At 36.5% G+C, this 20890-nt stretch overlaps 1 protein-coding gene across 3 annotated transcripts in view; it reads right to left on the reverse strand.

The window, feature by feature from the left end:
• Positions 1-19793, reverse strand: part of gus (gustavus) — a 65732-nt gene extending 45939 nt beyond the window's left edge. For all 3 annotated transcript variants that reach the window (XM_065359747.1, XM_065359744.1, XM_065359745.1), the window contains exons 1-2: positions 19634-19793; positions 18900-18996 (exon numbers count right to left, since the gene is read on the reverse strand). In XM_065359747.1, coding sequence (XP_065215819.1) covers positions 18900-18901 — 2 coding nt within the window. In that variant the 5' untranslated portion in view covers positions 18902-18996; positions 19634-19793. The remainder of the gene's footprint in view (positions 1-18899; positions 18997-19633) is intronic.
• Between the last annotated feature and the right edge of the window lie 1097 nt (positions 19794-20890).

Below are 20890 nucleotides of genomic sequence, written 5' to 3' on the forward strand. Positions count from 1 at the left end.
CATTAACAGAAAACAGGACTTCTATGGCATTATAAGCAAAAATCGAGACTCTTTCGACAATTTTGACCAAAAATGAGATTTTTTGAATATTAGTGAAAAACTGTATTTTTTTCAAATTCAGAAAACAAATTTTTTTATTGCATTTTTGGAAGAAAAGAAGATGCTACGAGTATCAACAATATTTTGGCAAAAGTGGAAATTTTTGGCAGTTTTGATGAAAAACAGTTTTTTCCCCAAAAAATAGACCTCCTTTTATGACACTCAAGGCAAAAAACAGGACCTTTTCAACAACTTTGGCAAAAGTGGAAATTTTGACAGTTTCGATGAAAAAGGTTTTTTTTTCATAAAAACAGAAAACAAGACTTTGAATGGCTTTTTTGGCAGAAAACAGGACCTTTTCGACAGATTTGACAAAAAAAGAGATTTTAGGGCATTGTTTGCAAAATAAAGATTCATCAGTTATATAACAAAATTTGGACTTCTGATTCCTTCCCAAAATTGTGGAAAACTGCAACAATCATTCCAATATTAAAACCTGATAAAAACCCAAATCTGGCATTTAGTTATCGCCCCATCCCCTCAACTTCAGTTCCTTGCAAAATACTTGAAAAAATGGTTATTAAACGTTTTGATTTTGATTGGTATACTGATTCCTCAAACTCTCTCATCATTTATCAAAGTGGTTTCAGAAAGAAAAAAATCTACCCTAGACCACCTCTTTAGTCTCCAAAAAGAAATTAGTTCAGCCTTCCAGAATAAAGAAAGTGTTTTCAGTCTTTTTTGATCTTGAAAAGGCATTTGATAAAGCCTGGCGTTATAAAATTCTCCAAAAACTACATTCTATAGGAATTAGAGGACAATTGGCCTCCTTTATTCAGAATTTCTTAACAAACCGTACTTTTAGAGTGAGAGTTAACAATACATACTCAGAATTTTTTGAATTTGAAAATGGAGTCCCCCAAGGTTCAGTTCTTAGCACAGTCTTATTTATACTTTAGATTGATGACATTTCCAATGTTGTTTCTAGACCCATTTCTCTGAGAATCTTTGCTGATGATATAAACATTTCCTTTCGTTCAAATAATATTCAACTAGCTCTTCAAGTTATCCAAGAAACTCTTGAACATTGAATCATGAGCAGATTCTAATGGTTTAACCTTCTCTGAGTCAAAAACCCACTGTATACTTTTCACCAAAAAAATAAGATTCCTTCAGATCTCATTCTCAACTTCAAAGGACACTCTTTAGAATTCAAAACCACTACTAAATCTCTTGGCTTAACTTTTGATAGAAAACTAAATTGGACTCCTCATTTTCTAAAAGTAAAATCAGATATCATGAAACGCCTAAATCTGTCGAAAATAATCAAAAACAGCAAGTATAATCCATCTCGCAAACTCCTACTTCACTCGTATAAATCTCTAATTCGCAGTAAAATTGAGTATGGAAGCTCATGTTTTTCAAATATCTCAAATAAAACTTCTAATATCCTAAAAATAATTCAAAATTCAGCCCTAAGGATCTGTTTAGGAGCCCTCTATTCCTCTCCAATAGATAGCCTTTATTGTGAAGCAGCAGAATTACCCCCAGATTTTAGAAGAACTCTCGTAACAAACAAATTCATCTCAAATGCATCCACCAACCCTTCCCATCCACTCCAAAACTCAATTAACTCAATTAACCCACCCAACCCCAACATTTTGATCATATAGAAGGACCCATTTCTAATTTCATCACAATGTCGAATGATCTTTAAATAAATCCTAAAACACTCATCCAACAACCAATATCATATCCCCCTTGGCTCCTCAGGCCTCCTCAAGTCAATACACAACTTATTAACTACCCAAAAAGTAGCCACTCTTCACTAGTAATAAAACAAAACTATCTCGAACTCTTATCAGAATTCAAAAAATTCAATCTCTGCTTTACAGATGGATCAAAAATACCAACACTTCGTTCAGGGTATGCCTACTCTATTAATGATAAAATTTCAAATTTTAAAATCCATAACTGCTCTTCAATCTACACTGCCAATGCCGAACTCGCAGCTATTTTCCACTGCCTCTGTGATATATTCACTTATAAATCAGAAAATAAGTCTTTCTTAATTCAGAGTGATTCCCTCAGCTCACTAACTGCTATCCGAAATCTATTTTCTGACCACCCCCTAATTCAAAATATCCGTAAAACTCTATTTGATTTACAAAATTCAAACTTCTCCACCCAGTTTATGTATGTACCCAGCCATGTTGGAATCACAGGAAATGAAATTGTAGATAAAAATGCAAAATCCGCCACTACTCTTTCTCCTTTCACATTTATCACAGCTGACGACCTTAAATCTATCTCCACCCAAAACACACTTAAGAAATGGCAAAACTTTTTGTCCCTCCAAACATCAAACAAGCTCGTTCACCACAAAAAAACTACTCAGCCTTGGAAAAACCTATCTCAACTAAATAGACTTGAAGAAATCATTATAACCAGATTGAGAATTGGCCACACAAAAATCACCCACAATCACCTCTATGAAAAGACCCCAAACCCCACATGCCAGTTCTGCACGTCAGAACTTATATCTGTCCAACACTTACTATTTCGCTGTCCATCCTTACATCAGCACAGACTATGCCTACAAATAGATGAAAGATCCATATTCATACCAGACGACCCTTCCGAAATTAAAAAATTCTTAGACCTAATTAAAAAACTTGACCTTAACAACTCGATTTAAATGACATAGTTTTTTTTCAAAAAAAATAGGCCATTTAATGACATTTAAGGCAGAAAACGGGATTTTTTTGACAATTTTGGCAAAAATGAGAATTTTTGGCATGTTTTGATGAAAACCGATTTTTTTTCGGCATGTTGGAGAAAAACAAGAATTTTTCACATAATCAGAATACTGGACTTTTTATGACATTTCGGACAGAAAACATGACCTTATTTCGACAATCTTGACAAAAAATGAAATGTTTTTAGGCACTCTGCAAAAAACGTGATTTTTTTCACAATCGGAAAATATGACTTTTCGTGACATTTCAGGCAAAAGCGATGACTTTTTCGACAATTTCGACTAAAAATGAGATGTTTTTAGACACACTTTGCGAAAATCATGTGGGTTTTTTTTCAAAAACAAGAGGACTTTTTATGGGATTTTAGGCAGAAAACACGACCTTTTTTCGATAATTTTGGCAAAGAATCAAATTTTATGGCAGTTTTGTCGAAATACGTTTTTCCTTAACAAAAACAGAAAACAGGACTTCTCGACAATTACGACAAAATCCGAGACTTTCTTTGGTAACGTAACATAATTTATTCACCAATTTGATAGAAGGTTAGATTTTTTACGTGTAAATCAAGTCGAAGAGATAGGATTTCTTGAGGGCGTAACGTCAACTTGAAAAATGGCGATTTTTGACGAAACGTGCCAATACTTTTTGTGCCCACTGTACTTGAACGCTGCTGTCGTCATCGTTTTCGCGTAGACTGGTACCCGAGACCGGAGACTGATATTAGCAATTACCTAGACAAGTATGTACGTACGTAAGTCTAAGTAGGTATATAATATGTAATTGTAATACATCCATATCTTGTTTTCCTCTTTTGTAAACCTAAACCATACTGAGACTAGCGAGCGAAGGAGCGAACCAAGTGCGATAGATGGAGGCCGGAGGCCGCAGACCGGAGAGACGCAGACAGGTACTCGACTACTCGTACATTGTTTAGGAGCGCAGCTCGGCGGTGTGGCCGCGTCACGGTTAAAAACTTGCCAGTTGCCACTCGCACTCGCGCATCCAGAAGTAATTCTATTGAAGGTTAACGTTCTGTTTTGAAATTCGCAACGCTCTATCCGCTATCCGTACGTAAATAAATACTATGCAAATGAATCGAATATTACAGCTATCTATACAACAGCCGTAGAATTCATTATTACAAAAGGTCGTCAACTTCTGCATAAATTTGCTCGATCGCTAAACAAACCAAAGTAGCCAGAAAAAAAAATGTCTCTTCCTTAAAAAGCCTCTCACTGTGTCGTTTCCGCAACACACTATTCGCGTCATCGTTTGCAATTGGTTCAATCTTCGGTGTTGCTGCATTCGATGCGATGGGTCGGATTGATCGCTGATCAGTGCCAGCGATCTGCGATCTGGTTAAAGGTGGTTGGTTCGCTGGTCCGCTGGTCCGCTGGTCGTCACATAGCAGCGAAATTCGATCACATTTTAATAACGCCGCCGCCGACCGAATACACATACTTATACATTTATAGCTGATTATAATTTGGCCAGTGGTCTCATTTCAGTGGGCATGAGAAACCGGTTGCGCCATTTCTCACAAGTCTTCTTATATAGCTTACTTATCGTAAACCGTAAACGTTCGCTGTATAAGTATTTCGACGTCGATGTCGTCGTCGTCGTCACCGTCATCATCATCATTGTACATGGCGTGGCGCTGGCGCACCTTGCCGCCCATCTTAATAATATTGTATAACAATAACGTCGTTAAATGAATATTAAAAGTACGTCGTAAGTAGTAGAGAAGCCGCCAGCCATCGTCGTCGTCGCGTCAGCTCAGGTCATCCATCGCTCGTTGGTTGTCCGTAGACCAAAAATCCCGATTCTCGATGATGTGGCGAGGCGAATGGCGAATGGCGCTAGATTCCTTGCTCCACAAGACGCCAGTCAACCGTGCGACTGCGACTGCGACTACGAGTGCTCGCAAAACGATGGAAATTTTCCACGAAACGTGACATAAGAGAACCGACATCGACAGCGTTGCTAAGTGTAATTAAGGCACGTAATTAAGCGCATTAAAATATCGCGCAGGTACAGCATACTCGTAGGTAGGTGCATATTTGCCAGACATTACGGTTCCGATCACGAGTCAGGTCTCCGCAGCTCTCTCGAAATTCCAGATATGATTTTCCGTCGAGGTCGAAGTCCAACTCGAAGTCGAAGCCGAAACAGAAGCCACGCTTCACTAGCTCCGTCAGTTGTCAGTTGTCAGTCGTCAGTCGATATCGTAATCTTCTCAAGGTTCCGGCGATTTACGAGAAACCAAATGGGTTTCCTGCGGTATGATTTCATCGTCGATTTGAAAGGCAGGTATGGTACGAGAAGGTACAACACTGTATAATGAGTTGAAACAAAATATGCTATCACCTAAAATTCCAAATCAGAATTTTAACCCTTAAATGCCACAAGGTGGTGAATTTCACCACACCAGTTTTTTCGATGCGTTACGCTGGCAGGAAAGAGTGCTCGGGTGGGAACGACTATTGGTACATGTGTGTGTATGTCTTGCGCTTCAATTCCGCTGTTGAGCATATTGCATACTTTTTTATTTTAAGGGGCAGAAATTTTTTAAAACGAGTGAAATAATAATTATTTTTGAATTTTTTGCCCCTTAAATGAGAAAAATAGGCAAGTTGTTGTACATAAATTAGTAGAGCATGGATACATAAATATTTAACAGGCGGCAGTTTCATTCCAGTCGCTGTCGATTGGCTACAAAAAACTATCAAAAAATATGAAAAAATTTTATTTTTTGTTCAAAAAATTGTGCCCCTTAAAATATGAAAGTAGGCAATGTGTCAAACATGCCAAATGAAAGGGTGAACATTTACGCACATGTATCAGGTAACCATGATATCAAGTCTCTCGTCAGTCCAGTGCAAGAAAATCTTGAAAAAAATATAAGTGTGGCATTTAAGGGTTAATCGCGACAAATTGAATCTCAAAATCACCCCTCGAAGGAAAAGAGGGAGGGGATGGGGGGGAGATGGAATCAACGAATTTTTCGCCATTTTACCTCAAGAAATCAAAATCTAAGAATCGTATACATATGTACAATGAAATTCTTCGAGATCGCTCGAGCGTATCGAGTGTATTGAGCTACAATCCACACACAATCAAATTACATACTTACATGTACCTATTACGTGGTAGGTATGATCTGAATAGATAAGGGATTCAAGTGTTGAAATTAAACAAAAAACATCGAAGGCGAAACCAAGATTTTTCCACAATAAAAGTGATAGTAGGATTTGGAGCAGATGAGTGAGGGCGAGATGACTTTTTGATTGGCCACGAATTATTGATTCCTCTTTCACAGTGGCGAAGGCAGAATTATTCTTACGCGAGTAAAATTATCAGAATCGACTCTTCGACTCGAGCAAATCAAGAACACTAGAAGTATAGTTCTAAACAAGCACAATAATACGAGTAATATATCTGAAAGAATAAGATACGAAATGAGTTAATCTACTATAGTCAAAGTCAAAACAACTAGATAAGAATATGCTGACGGTTCTGAAAAATGAAGATACGAAAATTCTTCTCCTCCAACGAACGTACGAAAGCTGATACCATCGAAAGGTTTGATCAGGTAGATCAGGGGCAGGTGGTTTGTTCATCGACTTTAACCGAAGGATCCAATTTAGACCACATGACAAGAGATGATTAATACGCCAGGGACGGGTTTTACAACCAGATTTCATCTGAGAGACAATTCTCAGCTTTCGTTCGATAAATGATAAATCCAATTTCTAATTTTTCTACAGACCTCGAGAAACAGGCGAAACTTGACTTTTTCAATTTCATCAACTTGAAATCATCTTTTTGGAAACTGAGAATTTTGATAAATTTTGAAAAATGGCTTGACCGCGGAAATATTTCACGATGTTGGTCCCATTGGTCTCTTTGAATGGGGACTCCAGATGTTTAAAAAAAAATGGAATATGTAAAACAAAGCTGGTATTTCTTTTTGGTTGAAAAGCTTCCGTTTTTTCATAAGAATTTCATTCGTCTGAATAACGCAATTTTCAAGAAAAAACTTTCCTCGGTCCTTCAAATAATGTTGGTCCTTTCGTATAGAACATCCCTCATCAAGTTGGCGAAATTTAAAAAAAAAAATCAAAAAAAATTGAAGTCCTCAAATAATTTTTGAATATTTTTCATTTTTAGTCAAAATTCTTTTGAAAAATCCATATTTTCAAGAAAAGATCTCCCTCGGTCCCTCAAACAATGTTGGTCCTCTCAAATGATGCCCCTTCTTCGTTGGGAAAAAAATTGAAGTCTCTGGATGATTTGAAAGTTCTCCATTATATGGTCAAAACTCTTTTGAAAAATCTACTTTTTCAAGAAAAAACCTCTCTCGATCCTCCAAATAATAATGTAGGTCCGCTTGTAAAGAGTACTCCCCCTCCTTTCAAGCTAGAAAAAAAAATACAAAATTTAAGTATGTAAAAATAATTTGAAAATTTTAATTCCTGATCAGAACCATTTCAACCAACCCCCTTCGAAAAAATGTAAAAAATCGAATAAAAATTGGAATCTCGAAATTTATCTCCAAAATTTCTTGTTTATAGTCAAAATTCGTCAGAATAATCCCTTTTTTTGTTGAGAAAAACCACCCTCGCCGCGGTTCCTCAAGCAATGTAACTTCTATTTTATAGAGGGTTCCCAAAATTGAGAAAAATTGAAAGGATTGAATTAAATAAGGGTAGTAAATTGACAAAAAATTCAATCACCACGACAGAATTTTACTTAACAACTCAGGGCTCGTACTAGTTTTTTTTTTCAAAAAAAAAGCAAGTCAAGTTATCATAAAAGCTTGAAAAAGTAACAAAAAAAGTGACAAATCATGGACAGAACATTTTCAATGTAGAAAAACATCACCTGCCAAAAGTTTATTTTGCAATTTTTTGATTCGAGATTTCAGACAATTTTAGCAGAAGAAAAATTGTTTCAGCAGTTTCTGGTAAAAAAAAAAACAACACCAAATTTTTGAAATAAATAAGACTTTGAATGATTTGCGAAAAAAAACATAAACTTTAAACACTTTTTGGCAATTTTGTTGAAAACCGAGAATTTTATGTGACAGAAATACGAGAATTTCATCATTTTGGCAAACAGCAGGATCTTTTGGGAATTATTGGGATGAATTTTGGTAAAAAATCGAGACTTTTTGTAAAAACATGAAAATTAATTGGCAACTCGAGCAATTTTCGTCGGAAAAGTTGAGCTATTTTGAAACTTTTCGGTAAATTAAGCGACACAATTTAGGCAATTTTTAGCAGAAAAGCTCAACTATCAAATAGTGCTTGATGCTTTTCAAATGAAAATGAACCTTTAAAGATTCGAAACTGGAAGATTCAATTTTTGTGGATTTTTCTCTTTTTTCAAAAAAAAGGGAGGGGGAGCTTACCGGCACGACCTGTTTCAATTTTGAACCTAAGTTTTCCAAGACTTTTTTTATTCATAAAAACCAGCAACTTTGAAGGACGAAAGTAGAAAAAAAATCGCAAAAAATTGCTCACCAGTGGGTTAATAGCCACCCTAATCGAGATCGAATACATGGAGGTGTTTATGGTCAGAATAATTTCATAAGATAACAGATCGACAAAGGAGTCGTAGTAACAAAAATTATCTACTCAAATAAACTATAGCATTTTATACCCTCCTCGAAAAAAGAAGTATGCAAATATGTACTTGAAACACACAAAAAAAAAAAAAAAAAAAAAAACTAAACATTTATTCTCCGACCAATTAACCCTGGAAATTCGTCGATTACTTGTTCAAAATTAATGTTTTTAACCTTATCTTTTTCAATGCTAAATTTATAGATAAGCGTTTTTGGCTCATTGTTGAACGACAATAATCTCTAATTATTTTCAACTGGCTGAAATAAAGTTCCCACGAAGCTACAGTTCAACTGCCAACGTTGAAAATACGTACTTATGCGGTAAAAAACATTCAAATTTGGGTAAATTACACCTAGCTACGAAAATATGAATGTTTTCGTAAATTTCTCTAAATAAAAATCGTAGCATCGCTTCGATTTCGACTTATTTTTCGATTGCCATTCCGTTCCAATGATCGATATATGTATTATTGGACGAGTTGATTTTTCGAGATTTCTTTTATAAGGACATGTTTGCGTATAATTTAGAATATCGTTATTTTTAGCTCTTCGTCATCAATATATCCGCGAAGAACCTGCAATCGTAATGATAATGATGATAACGAATTTGAAGAAACTGTGCAGTGTGCACCTACACCTGTACCGGTATCCTTGACTCCTTCTTACACCTCTGCATCGTACCCACAACTTTTAAAGCTACCTCGCCTCGAATGAAAAATGATCCACGAAACCAGCTTATACAATTAATACGAATACGAGTACAATAATGTACCTATACAGCACATCTCGAAAAAAATTACGAGTACGTTGATTTTCGTACGAAAATGCAAACACGAATGGTAAATAAAAAAAGACGTACTTGATTCGACAAATTTGAAGGTTACTCGTGAAATATAATATAAAACGTTTACGGCCGTCTCCTCAGGTACCAGGGTCGTGAAGAACACTGTTCGCACTTTCGATATAGGTATAATTTCAATAGAAATAACGACGATACAAAAGCATCTGCACGATCACACTTGTACGAGGAAATGAACCCGCGAAATGAGGTAACTCAATTAAAGTTATACGCGTAAGGCGAAAAAAAACTACGATAGGTAAGTACGATATAATACGTTAATAATTAGGCAGGTAGCACTCTTGGATTCGATCTATCCAAATTCGAATAACTGTTTCGACTTGAGTGAATTCGAGTCGTACTTTATTATAAAGTAAACACTGATTATAAATGCGCGCATGCTTGCTACAACAACTGCAGATCACAAAATCGCACATTCGCACAACACATTTCGTCGATAAGAATTAATCGAAATGCGCGAATCATCGAAACAACACTACGAACAACATAAGACATACACAACAAATCAGAGAGAGAGCGAGAGAGCGAGAAAGAGTGCAGATGAAAAATAGGGTAGGAAAAGCTCGACTTTGGAGACGGGCGAGAGGATGGGCGAAAAATGCAATCGCTGATCGCGAATCACTCGTTGACCGTTGACTCTACAACAATCGAATATGGAGCAATTTATCGATTGAGCAGGCGATTAACGTCGCGACACTCGCTACTCGTACTCGATGATAAATCACACGGGGCTGGGGTTATGCCGCGAATCGTACACGATCACACGAGCTGCACACGACGACGTAGCACACACTGGATGAATGCACCAGGCACCAGGCAACAGGCAAGCACTTATCAACTTCAACGTGTCTTCACGTCGCGCTAATTCGTATCTCGTACACGACTAAACTCGTCCACGTCCAATGCTACAAACGACGACCAACGATCGCTAACGCTAATGCCACAGCCACAGCCACAGCTAACTACAGCTATAGCCATACCACATTATAACACATTTACGAGTATACGAGTACATTTACATATACACACACTGCACACTGCACACACTGGAAACCCGAAACTCGAGCACCGTGATAGGTTCACGGTGATCAACAGCTACAATGGGCAACAACATCGCCATGAACATACCGCCGCCGCCGTCGCCGTCGCCGACAATAACGCACACCACTCCACGTCGTACCATTCCACACCATTCCATTTCATACCAATACCATTAACCATTACCATTACTACCGCCACCGTCACCGCGCACAATCTACGAGTAACAGCAATGACAACTCCTCAAACTTACAATACAGTAGCAAATTACATAAATTTCAACCATAAATGCATATCAAGTAAAGAGAACGAATCTTGATACATTCAACAAGTCGACAATGCCTCTTTCAAAATCATCAAGTGCAAAGATCAAGTTTCAAGAAGTCAATTACGAGTATTTTCAATTTTTAGACGACTAGTTACGAGTATTTCCGCGTAGGTACGTTTTCTCATGTACATCAGACATCGATCGTCAAAGCTGAAGGGATGGGACTCGATTTCAAAGGGTATTCCCGGCTGAAATAGTTGATATGCCCCATGTCCCCGGATTTTTGAAATTTTGATAAACCATTGTTGGGACGGGTACCTTTGAAAAAATTTTTAACCCAGAAATCCCCCCCCTCTCCGCACACAATAGCGAAAAACGCTTTTTCGAGAAAAAAAAAATCATACTTCAACGAGTTTTGAATAAAAAATTTTGAATTTACCTTAAATATATGAAGGAGACACGAGCTAGCCACGTGAATTTTTTCCACAATTTTTGAGCCCCTCAGAGGGAAGATATTGACAAAACCATACTATTGTATACACTCGTATTACACGTTTTTCAGCGACTTTTCAAAATGTTATCCTATTTAGAAGGGCGTAAATGGGTTTTGAAAAACTGTAAGCAGAAAATAAGTTCATATTCGTACTCAGCGACCTCGAAAACGTACCATTCGATATATCACTCGGCTTTTTGATGATTTTTTGAAATTTTAGCCCCCTTGTTGGGGCACAGAAGGACATTGGGAGGTGGGACCCAAAGAATAAGTACATATTCGTACTAAGCGACCTCGGAAACATACCATTCGATATATCACTCGACCTTTCACGATTTTTCAAAATTTTAACCCCCTTTTTGGGGCACAGAGGGGCTTTGAGGAACTGGACCCAAAAAATAAGTTGGTATTCGTATTCAGCGACCTCGAAACCATACTATTCGTTATATCGCATGTCCAGATTCGTTTTTCAAATATATGATTCAGTTGTGTGTTACTTGAAAAATCAAGCATCCCTCCCCCACCCCCGGGGAGGATTGAAGACCAATCAATGGTGATGTACTTAATAGTTGAGTGAGTAGACTTTGTAAAAAAAATCTGGGCGAAAACGAATGATATAAAGTGGTAACTTTGATCAATTTACTGAACTGACCTTTTTTGAAACACCTACTCTTTCCACCCCTTTTTTCAGACACCCCCTTTGAGGGATGGGTATCGAGCGTAGTATCAAATTGTCGAGAATTCGAAGGGGAACATTTTTTGTCATGATACTTTTTATCGTAAACCTAATATTTTCGGAGTAAATCGCAAAAAACGTGAATCGGAACCGGTTTTAGCCCCCTAAAAAAAGTTAGCTCCAGGGGTAGAAAGTGCGGTTTTTTTTTGGTAGTTTAGGGCGTTCATCTGAACACATTCCAGAAGAAAAAATTTACGTGCCAATTTTTTCCTTTTCGCCCTCGCTTTTTTACGTTATTTTCCTGCTCTATTAAATACATGGAGGAGACACGAGCTAGCCACGTGAATTTTTTCAAAAATTTTTGAGCCCCTCAGAGGGAAGATATTGGCAAAAGAAAATTTGAAACCGCCATATCCGCAAATCTATAATCTAATTCGAGCATACGAAATTTCTCTTCTTTCAAAAATGTATCTTCACGACTGCTATGTACAATTGGCATTTTTTTCAAATTCCTCCAAGTGGGTCATCTCCGAAAACCCGAAAAATACTCAAAAATAGTGTTTTTTGAGCCACAGCACCGCCAAAAAAAGTGACACTGCCAGTGATATAATTCTGCAATTTTGCTTGCGGGCTTTCAAAAACAATTGAATAACTAAACAACTTCTTACTGTCTGTTTATTTTCAAAATCAACGAAAAAATCGATGGAAACTGTTTGAATAACTTTATTCAATCTTTACAGCACGACCACAAGCAAAGAAGTGATGCGCTCTTTATTGATTAAATATGTAATAAATAAAATAAGGCATATTATAGCGTCAGTATGAGTCATCTGACTTATACCTTTCAAGTTTTAAGCGATAAAGGTTTTCTTCTGTAAAAATGTACAACTACGCGAGTGCGCAACTTGGCGAGCTAGAACGAGATAAGATAACATACAATTCGGATATTTCTATCTTTTCGCCGATGACGCAATAAATATCGAGAAATTCAAATTTGATTATTCGTTCGAAATGAAATTCAACAGGCACCTCCTCCTTTAACAGATTGACAATATGGGTATCTTTATTATACATATATAAATCGAACTCGCTGAACACGAATACCTATAAAGATTTACGCCATGATCAGGAAGTTGCAGGGCATAAACAGCGCTATGAAGAAGCAAGTTTCACGAAAAATTCAATTTTTGCGGAAACCCAACGCCTCGAATGCGGCCTTCAGAAGGGTTCAACGGTAATATAACTTCATATTCGATGTTCAGTGAGATTCTTCGCAAATATTTCGCATTAATGATATTAAATATGTTGAAACATAATATATCATTCCTAAAACTGAGGAAATATTTTTGAACGCACGTGCTGCCAACTTTTTGGTCATTATTGCCAACTTGGAAAGAATATTGAAAAATCCTACATTTTTGGCGATTTTTGTAAAACCAAAATATTTCCTCAGTTTCAGGAATGATATCTTTCAATATTTCAGCAAAACACCAACTAACCCAAAAACGAACGATTCACAAATTTTCAATCGCTCAGCAGCCCCCCAAAAGTGGCCTTGGGATTTGACGGCAATAGCATAAGTAGATTGACGCAGAATCTCGAATACTTTCATTTAAGACGAGGCCATTTTTCTCAAAACAAAGTCTACAGGGGCTACAGCAAAAAAAACACAACTTTACATAAAAATTTAACGATTCTCACCAAAAAGAACCCTTTCTGATGAAAAATCCAATTTTTGGGCAACCTCTCCCTCCCACAATGCGACCTTTAGGAGAGTCCAATTGCAAATTCAACTTCATATTCGTGTTGAGTGGGTTCGATTCGTATGATAACGATACCTATTATATTGTCAATTTTCTTTTGCCCCAAAATTGGGGGACAGGGTGCCTGCCTATGGAAGTGTCGTTTTTTTGGTGATGCAACCCCCCCCCCCCAATTTGAGTGTTTTTTGAAGTATTAAAGATGACTCACCTGGAGGAAAAATTTGAAAAAAATACCAATACCTATCTTCCTCCTGGAGGCCAAAAAGTTTGTGAAAATATTATTCATGTAGCTAGACTCATGCCTCTTCCAAATTTTTCATTCAAAACTTGTTGAATGATACCCAACAATGTTTCGTCAAAATTTCAGAAATCCGAGGACAGGGACATTTCACATATTTTACTCGCGAATACCCTTTGAACCACTCTTCCAAGTCGAATTTAAAATTCAAGAATTCAAAATAGCCTACATTCGCCATTTGACGAGCTCAAATGCCTCAAATGCACAGTACAGAACTCAATTCAGGGTTCCTCACGTTCGCTATGTCGAGTATCACTAGGTGTTCAGAATTACTTTCACGCAGCTAGTAAGTATCATCGATAACCATATATCAATAGTTTCCTACAACACTAAGCGCAAAATATAGTAAATGAATTGAGAAAATGCCGGACAGTGCATCACACGACTCACAAGACCATTTCGCAAACAATAAAAAATGCATCGCGGATTTATGTAAATTTGATAGAATGAATTATTATTCGCTGTTATCGTCATACAGTCATACACCCTTCATCATTTATATCGAATATTATAATCGCCAGTTGATAATGTATCGTCTGCGATTCATCGCAACGACGACTGATGTTGAAATAAATTTTGCTTGCAAAACACTTCCTTACATTGGAATGCCTTCTAATCGCTGTTCTTCACTTGGCTGTATAATAATAACTTTTATCCAGTCTATCGTCAACGTACGAGCAGAAAAAAACTCGATTCATTAACAAATGCAAAATGTACAGAAATATTAGTAAGCAGTAGGCACATAAAATGAAACTCTCACACGGATCTCAACATACGCACGAAAAAATCTTCCAAATTTGATTTCCGTCGAAATAGCCATCATTTTAACTACAACATATTACATAATATATTCTGCGAAAAAACGCGTTACGGTAGCTTAATTTGTTTTGATTGAGTTCCAGGAATTTGGTTTCCGGTTAACGACATAGTTGATACATATCAATAATCACACGTTCAAGTTCATTGAGATTATTATTACCGGAATTGCCAAAACCAAAACCAAAAACGAGAACATTTTTCTTTAGTTTTCAAGAAATAAGGCGGGGGGGAGGTGGAAGGGTCAAACCTAAAAAATGACCTGATATTTGTATTCAGCGCTCGCTAAAGTGTATGAAACGATATGTCACACAATATCTCTCATTACTTAATATTTTGGCCAAAATTTTGGGGCTTTGTAGCCCCCCTCCCCACACCATAGTTTTGCGAATCACAATACAAAAACTTTATAAGCTTCCGGAGCTTTTACAGATTTTCATTGCATAACTCTCAAAATTCAGTTCCAAAAGTGAAATATGATGGGAGAGGGGAGCATTTGAATTTTTCAAAATAGTTCAAAAATCGATCGGTGATTATTATCTACTTTTAAAAGGTCCAATTTTAATTCAAGTGAGGAAAAGAGTCATTTGTTATAAGGTCAATTTTTTCAAAAAAAAGGCCCAAAATTTTGAAACGTACGATTGAGTTACTATATTATGCTATAAATTCTAGGAATCTTTATTCTAGGCCACATCCAACTATTCGTGCAGTTCAGGGGCTATTTTCAACTAAAGCGAGAAAAAGTGTACATGCAGTTGGACCACAACCCCGGAAATTTTTCATCTACTTAGTTCACATTCTCACAAGGGAACCTCTTGAGGTGTCCGCCTCCGATTTGAATGGGACCGCGATTTTTGGAAAGAGTATGTTCTAAAACCCCCAAATCCAAATTTTCAGCTGCCCAAGTTCATTTTTCGATTTTTGGCGAATTTTTAAAAATCCAAAATTGACTATTTTGGTGATTTTTGCTTTTTTTTTAAAAAGTACGTAGTTGATCAGTAAAAATGTTCAAAATAAGTCCAAAAACTGATATTAACCCCCAAAATCCAAATTTCGCCATTTCCAGCCATTCTGGAGCCTCCAGCGCGATTTTTCAATTTCTCCAGAATTTTGAATTTGCTCCAGAAGGCGTGAATATGAAGTTGTGCAGCTAAAAATCGAGTTGTGTGTTATACTCGACCTGTTTAATGAATTTATCCACATTTGAGCCGATTCTGGAGCGGACACCTCAAGAGTGGGTTTTTGACCAGCCTTTTTTCACAATAAAAATATCCAAAAATTAAAGGGAGACCCAAGAAAGGCTGGAAATGGCGAAATTCGCCCTCGTGAGGTTGGTTCATGACAAAATACTGCGATTCGCGCAAATTTCAAAAATTTTCTCGCAAACGAGAAATTTTTGATTTTTGAATATTTTTATTTTGAAAAAAAGCTGGTCAAAAAACCACTCTTGAGGTGTCCGCTCCAGAATCGGCTCAAATGTGGATTCGTTAAACAGGTCGAGTATAACACACAACTCCATTTTTAGCTGCCCAACTTTATATTCACGCCTTCTGGAGCAAATTCAAAATTCATGGAGAAATTCAAAAATCGCACTGGAGGCTCCAGAATGGCTGGAAATGGCGAAATTTGGATTTTGGGGGTTATTATCAGTTTTAGGACTTATTTTGAACATTTTTACTGATCAAGTACGTACTTTTTAAAAACAAGCATAAATCACCAAAATAGTCAATTTTGGATTTTCAAAAATTCGCCTAAAATCGAAAAATGAACTCGGGCAGCTGAAAATTTGGATTTGGGGGTTTTAGAACATGCTCTTTCCAAAAATCGTGGTCCCGTTCAAATCGGAGGCGGACGCCTTAAGAGGTTCCCTTGTCAGTCTCACCACTATCGAGAAAGAAACCAGAAAACAACAAAACAAGCAAAATTCGAAATTTTTTGAACAAAGGTGGTTTCAACAAAATGAAAAAAAATGCCAAATTCGCAAATGAAAATTACTAAAAAATGAGCATTATTTTTCGCAAGGTAAAAAATGTGGTTTAATTTCGCAAATTGAATCAGTTATCTTGAACAAATTCGAACTACTGGTGGTTTTCGGTTCAAGACCATTTCATCTTTAAAGATCCCCTTCTTATCTCCCTTCCACTTACGATTCAAACATACATACAACCAGTGTTGAAACGTACAGCAAATTGTTTACCGGTTTCCGCCAATATTCACAACAAAATTAATATACAGCGAAAGAAAGGGGACCTTTCATGGGAAATGTGAAAACAAAATCGCAAGTCGAGCTCGAGTGTTGGAATTTTCCGGAACTCGCAGTATCGATCCCTTTTAGTTTCGAAATTTTTTTTTTTGCAATTTTCACTCTTCCTTCTTCACTCGACCTTCTTTTTCAGAAAATAGGAAACTACTTTACGAGTACTTCTGATCGAAGGTCATCTCGACGCTTATTCGCTATCGCATAAATGTGCTACAAAGCTGACACCATTACTTAATAAGGAAACTTATATGTATGTGTGCGATTTCTTCGACTAAAAATTTGTCAGGTCGCAGAATTTTTGGTAAGAAAATTACAGAACGCGGTGAAATGCTAAAAAGTAATGATAATAATTAAATTAATTCGTAAAACCACCTTCATTCGGCAGGACAAGAAATTCTAGAAAGAGAAATGCTTATAATAAAGGCTTACGTCACACATAATGCAAACATTTATATTCCTCCCCCCTTTTTTAATGTTCACTCGTCCCACAGGTCAGAAAATTGTAACTCTTTGATTTTTCCTTTTTACGAAATTACGAGGGAAAAAAATTAAAAATTCGCACCTCCGCGTCGCGTCGCAGAGCTCACACGTAAGTTCGTAGGAAAGAAGGCAAGCACGGACGAGAAAATATGTAAAAAAGCAAGGTCTTCGTGTCAATTAGACGTAATTAAAAAACAACCACGAAAATACCGTTGAAAATGTAAGTCACCACATCACAATTAAAAATTCCGTTCGTTTTCGCTTTCAGGATTTCACTTTTCTTTGCATAATCGCGCCATACACACGACATTCTTTCACAGACTAATTAAGCGACAAAAAAAAAACAAACGAAAATTTTTCTTTTCCATTCGACTTGCGTCTAATACATATTACACGCGCCGCATAATGCCGAATATTCACAACAAAACCAATAAGGCGGACAAATGTGGGACAGCAATGAGCGAAAGGAAAGAGATTTACTGCATGGTTCACGCCTTATAAGTATATTAGATACGCAATTTTTTTTGTTCGCCGTTTGTTTTACCATTATTAAGAAGTTTGTTTATTAATAATACGACGCATAATAATAGTACCATACCTCCTCTGATCGTAAAAAGTGTACCTATAATACAATGAGAAAACGTAACAACTATGGGAAATGAGGTAGGAGGTAGGAGGCAGAGAGAAGGAGAGCGAGAGAAAAAAAATCACCAATTTAATGGTCAAGTTCGATGGAGTTGCATGAATTAAGTGTGCTTTTAGGCCAAGGTTATTGCTGGCTTAACGACAACACCAATATCACTCGACAAAGCTTTACCAAATGCGAACATAAACACACCATCTCTGTCGCGGTCACCTATTCGCATATTCTATATTGACGATATTCAATATTCTATATTCTGTCGAATTAACGAGCTACGAGAAACACCTCTAAAGATGCGATATGCGAATGCGATACACCTTCGAATTCATCATCATCACCGATAAGTCCTATACGTTGGCAACAGAAATCAACGAGTAGATTAAATAATACGATTAGATAAGGAGTAAGATCTTGACTCGAATGGCATCAAGTGATGCATCGCTATCGTGTAAACACCTAAACAGCATTACCACACCCTTCGTAACGAGTAAATAAATACCTTTATCATCAAAATTAAAGATTAAATTTACGTCATCGCTCGCTGATTGAATAGGTATAAAAAATTACAACTCGTAATACCTTTTTACCGATACGCTTTCGAGATAAGAAAATATATTCATTCAGCAATACTCAATGTACAAATCAACGTTAGACATGAGCGATTTTTCATAACCATTATTTTCACGTGCTATAACTGCATCACGTGTGCGTGTAAAGGGACGAAAAATTGTACCTATTTTACGACTCGTAATGAATTAGTAAAAATGAATAATGCAGGTTATAGGAAAACATATTAATGGTATAGTAGACGTATAGGTAGTACATGTACTTATATTCGTATTGCAACTGACACCTGTATTTACGTTATATATACTTACATGGGAATGTTGCCCGAGCTGATGTATCAACTAGAAGAGTAAATACTGCAATAACGATCGGCATACAGGATGATTCTTGCCACATAGAGTAGTTAATCTGTAAAACAAGAAATAATCGTACGTAATTAGATAAATCGTCGATTTCTTTCACATTGTCGTAATACTTAAGTAGTAAGTTTTTCTACTAAAATCTCTAACTTGAATATTACTCTAATAATATAATAACTTTTCAAGATGCAATCGAATCGACTGTTTCAAGATTACAATCGTGAGCGGGGACTGGGGAGTATTTTGTTGAAAATCAACACGAGCACGATGCGATTGCGATTACAAACAACAGAATTATGAAAAACATAGCAGATTTTTTCAAGTACATCGTCGCTCGCACAATAGTAACGCTCGCAATTTAAAAATAAAAACAAAAATATCACGAAGAAGGAGCATTACAGAAGTGAGAGATACGAATGTATCGAGACAGAAAAGGACAAAGAGTTTGCGCAGTCGGTGTACAATTTTACGAACAATTCTCAATTGTAAGAATTTATTAGCTGACAGAAGTTATTCTACGATGAATACCGAATAAATGTAGCGAATAGAAAACGATAACGCAAATTTGTATCGAGTTGTTGTTACTGAAAAAGCTTCGGTGTAAAATGCTAACATATCGAGGAGTGGAAATGCTACGGACATGATTCGAAGAATTTATCTCGAATTACAACGTAATGAACACATACTTGGGTTGGCCCGTTCACCGCTGATCAAAACTGGAACGAAATATTTCTGAAAAACAATCATAATCATCTAATTAACGCGAAAATAATTAACATGCAACGGAAACGCGAAAGACGGCACCCAAACTTTGAACTTATGGTAAATTGTTTCGTTTTCCATAAATTAGAAGCTGGATGATAACATGAGGCCGTGTAAAATTCTAAAGAAAAACTTCGGAGCACATTAGTTTCTGTTTTTGCGGCGGGAGCGCTAAAATCGGCCCATAATTGACGGTTTCTGGGATGTGATTGGTTAAAAATTGAGTTACGTAAGCGGAATTATTTTATTTTATGTTTTTATTTTTAATTTATATTTTATGCCTTTATGGTTTTCTTTTCCCGTTTTCCAAATTTCGAATTAACATTATTTAATTTTCAAACTTTGAAAAATACGGAATATGGGATGATAATATTGACAAAATATTATTATTGACATTGACCATTTGAGGTTCACGTTCATTTCTTGGTGAGCGAAGTCAGGGAAATAATCAAAACAACTCGTAACTCGTAAGTCAAAATCAAAATATTTGATAATCGTTTTACTTTATATGAGGAGCTTGGTGACAAAGTTAGACAAACGCCACGGAGGGCGCATACGGAAAGGGACCTAACGACCAAAAAAAAAAAAGTTCTCCGAAATTGTTGTAGGAACCCTTTACAGAGCTCCTACAACAATTTCGGAGAACTTTTTTTTTTTTTTTTTTTGGTCGTTAGGTCCCTTTCCGTATGCGCCCTCCGTGGCGTTTGTCTAACTTTGTCACCAAGCTCCTCATATATACCTACTACTCTTGAAGACATTTTGAATAAGTAAATATTATTTCGTATCATTTTCGTATTCATTTAATGTTGGGAAAAAAGAAAACAGAAAGGCACCATGCACATTTTATAACTGTCTAGTGTCTAGACTCGGCCTCGGGTGATTAACGAGAGTGAATGAATAAAGCAGCATTTTGTCTTCTTTCATCACTAGGGCAACCCAAAATATGCTCTCATTCGAGGTAAAATATTCAATATATATTCGATTTTTTGAGGTGAAATATTCGACAAAAATATTTGATTACTCCTAAAATATTTGAAAATATTCGAAATCAAATTTGGTATCATTTCACTCGCTTTTACAAGCACATTGCAAAAATGGCTACATGGTTGAGTTTTGTTTCCTAAATCACATGCACTATTCACAATTTCGCAAAATGGAACAAAATTGTTTAATTAAAATTC

This window comes from Planococcus citri, chromosome 4 (genome assembly GCF_950023065.1).
Source record: "Planococcus citri chromosome 4, ihPlaCitr1.1, whole genome shotgun sequence".
NCBI classification, from domain to species: domain Eukaryota; kingdom Metazoa; phylum Arthropoda; class Insecta; order Hemiptera; family Pseudococcidae; genus Planococcus; species Planococcus citri.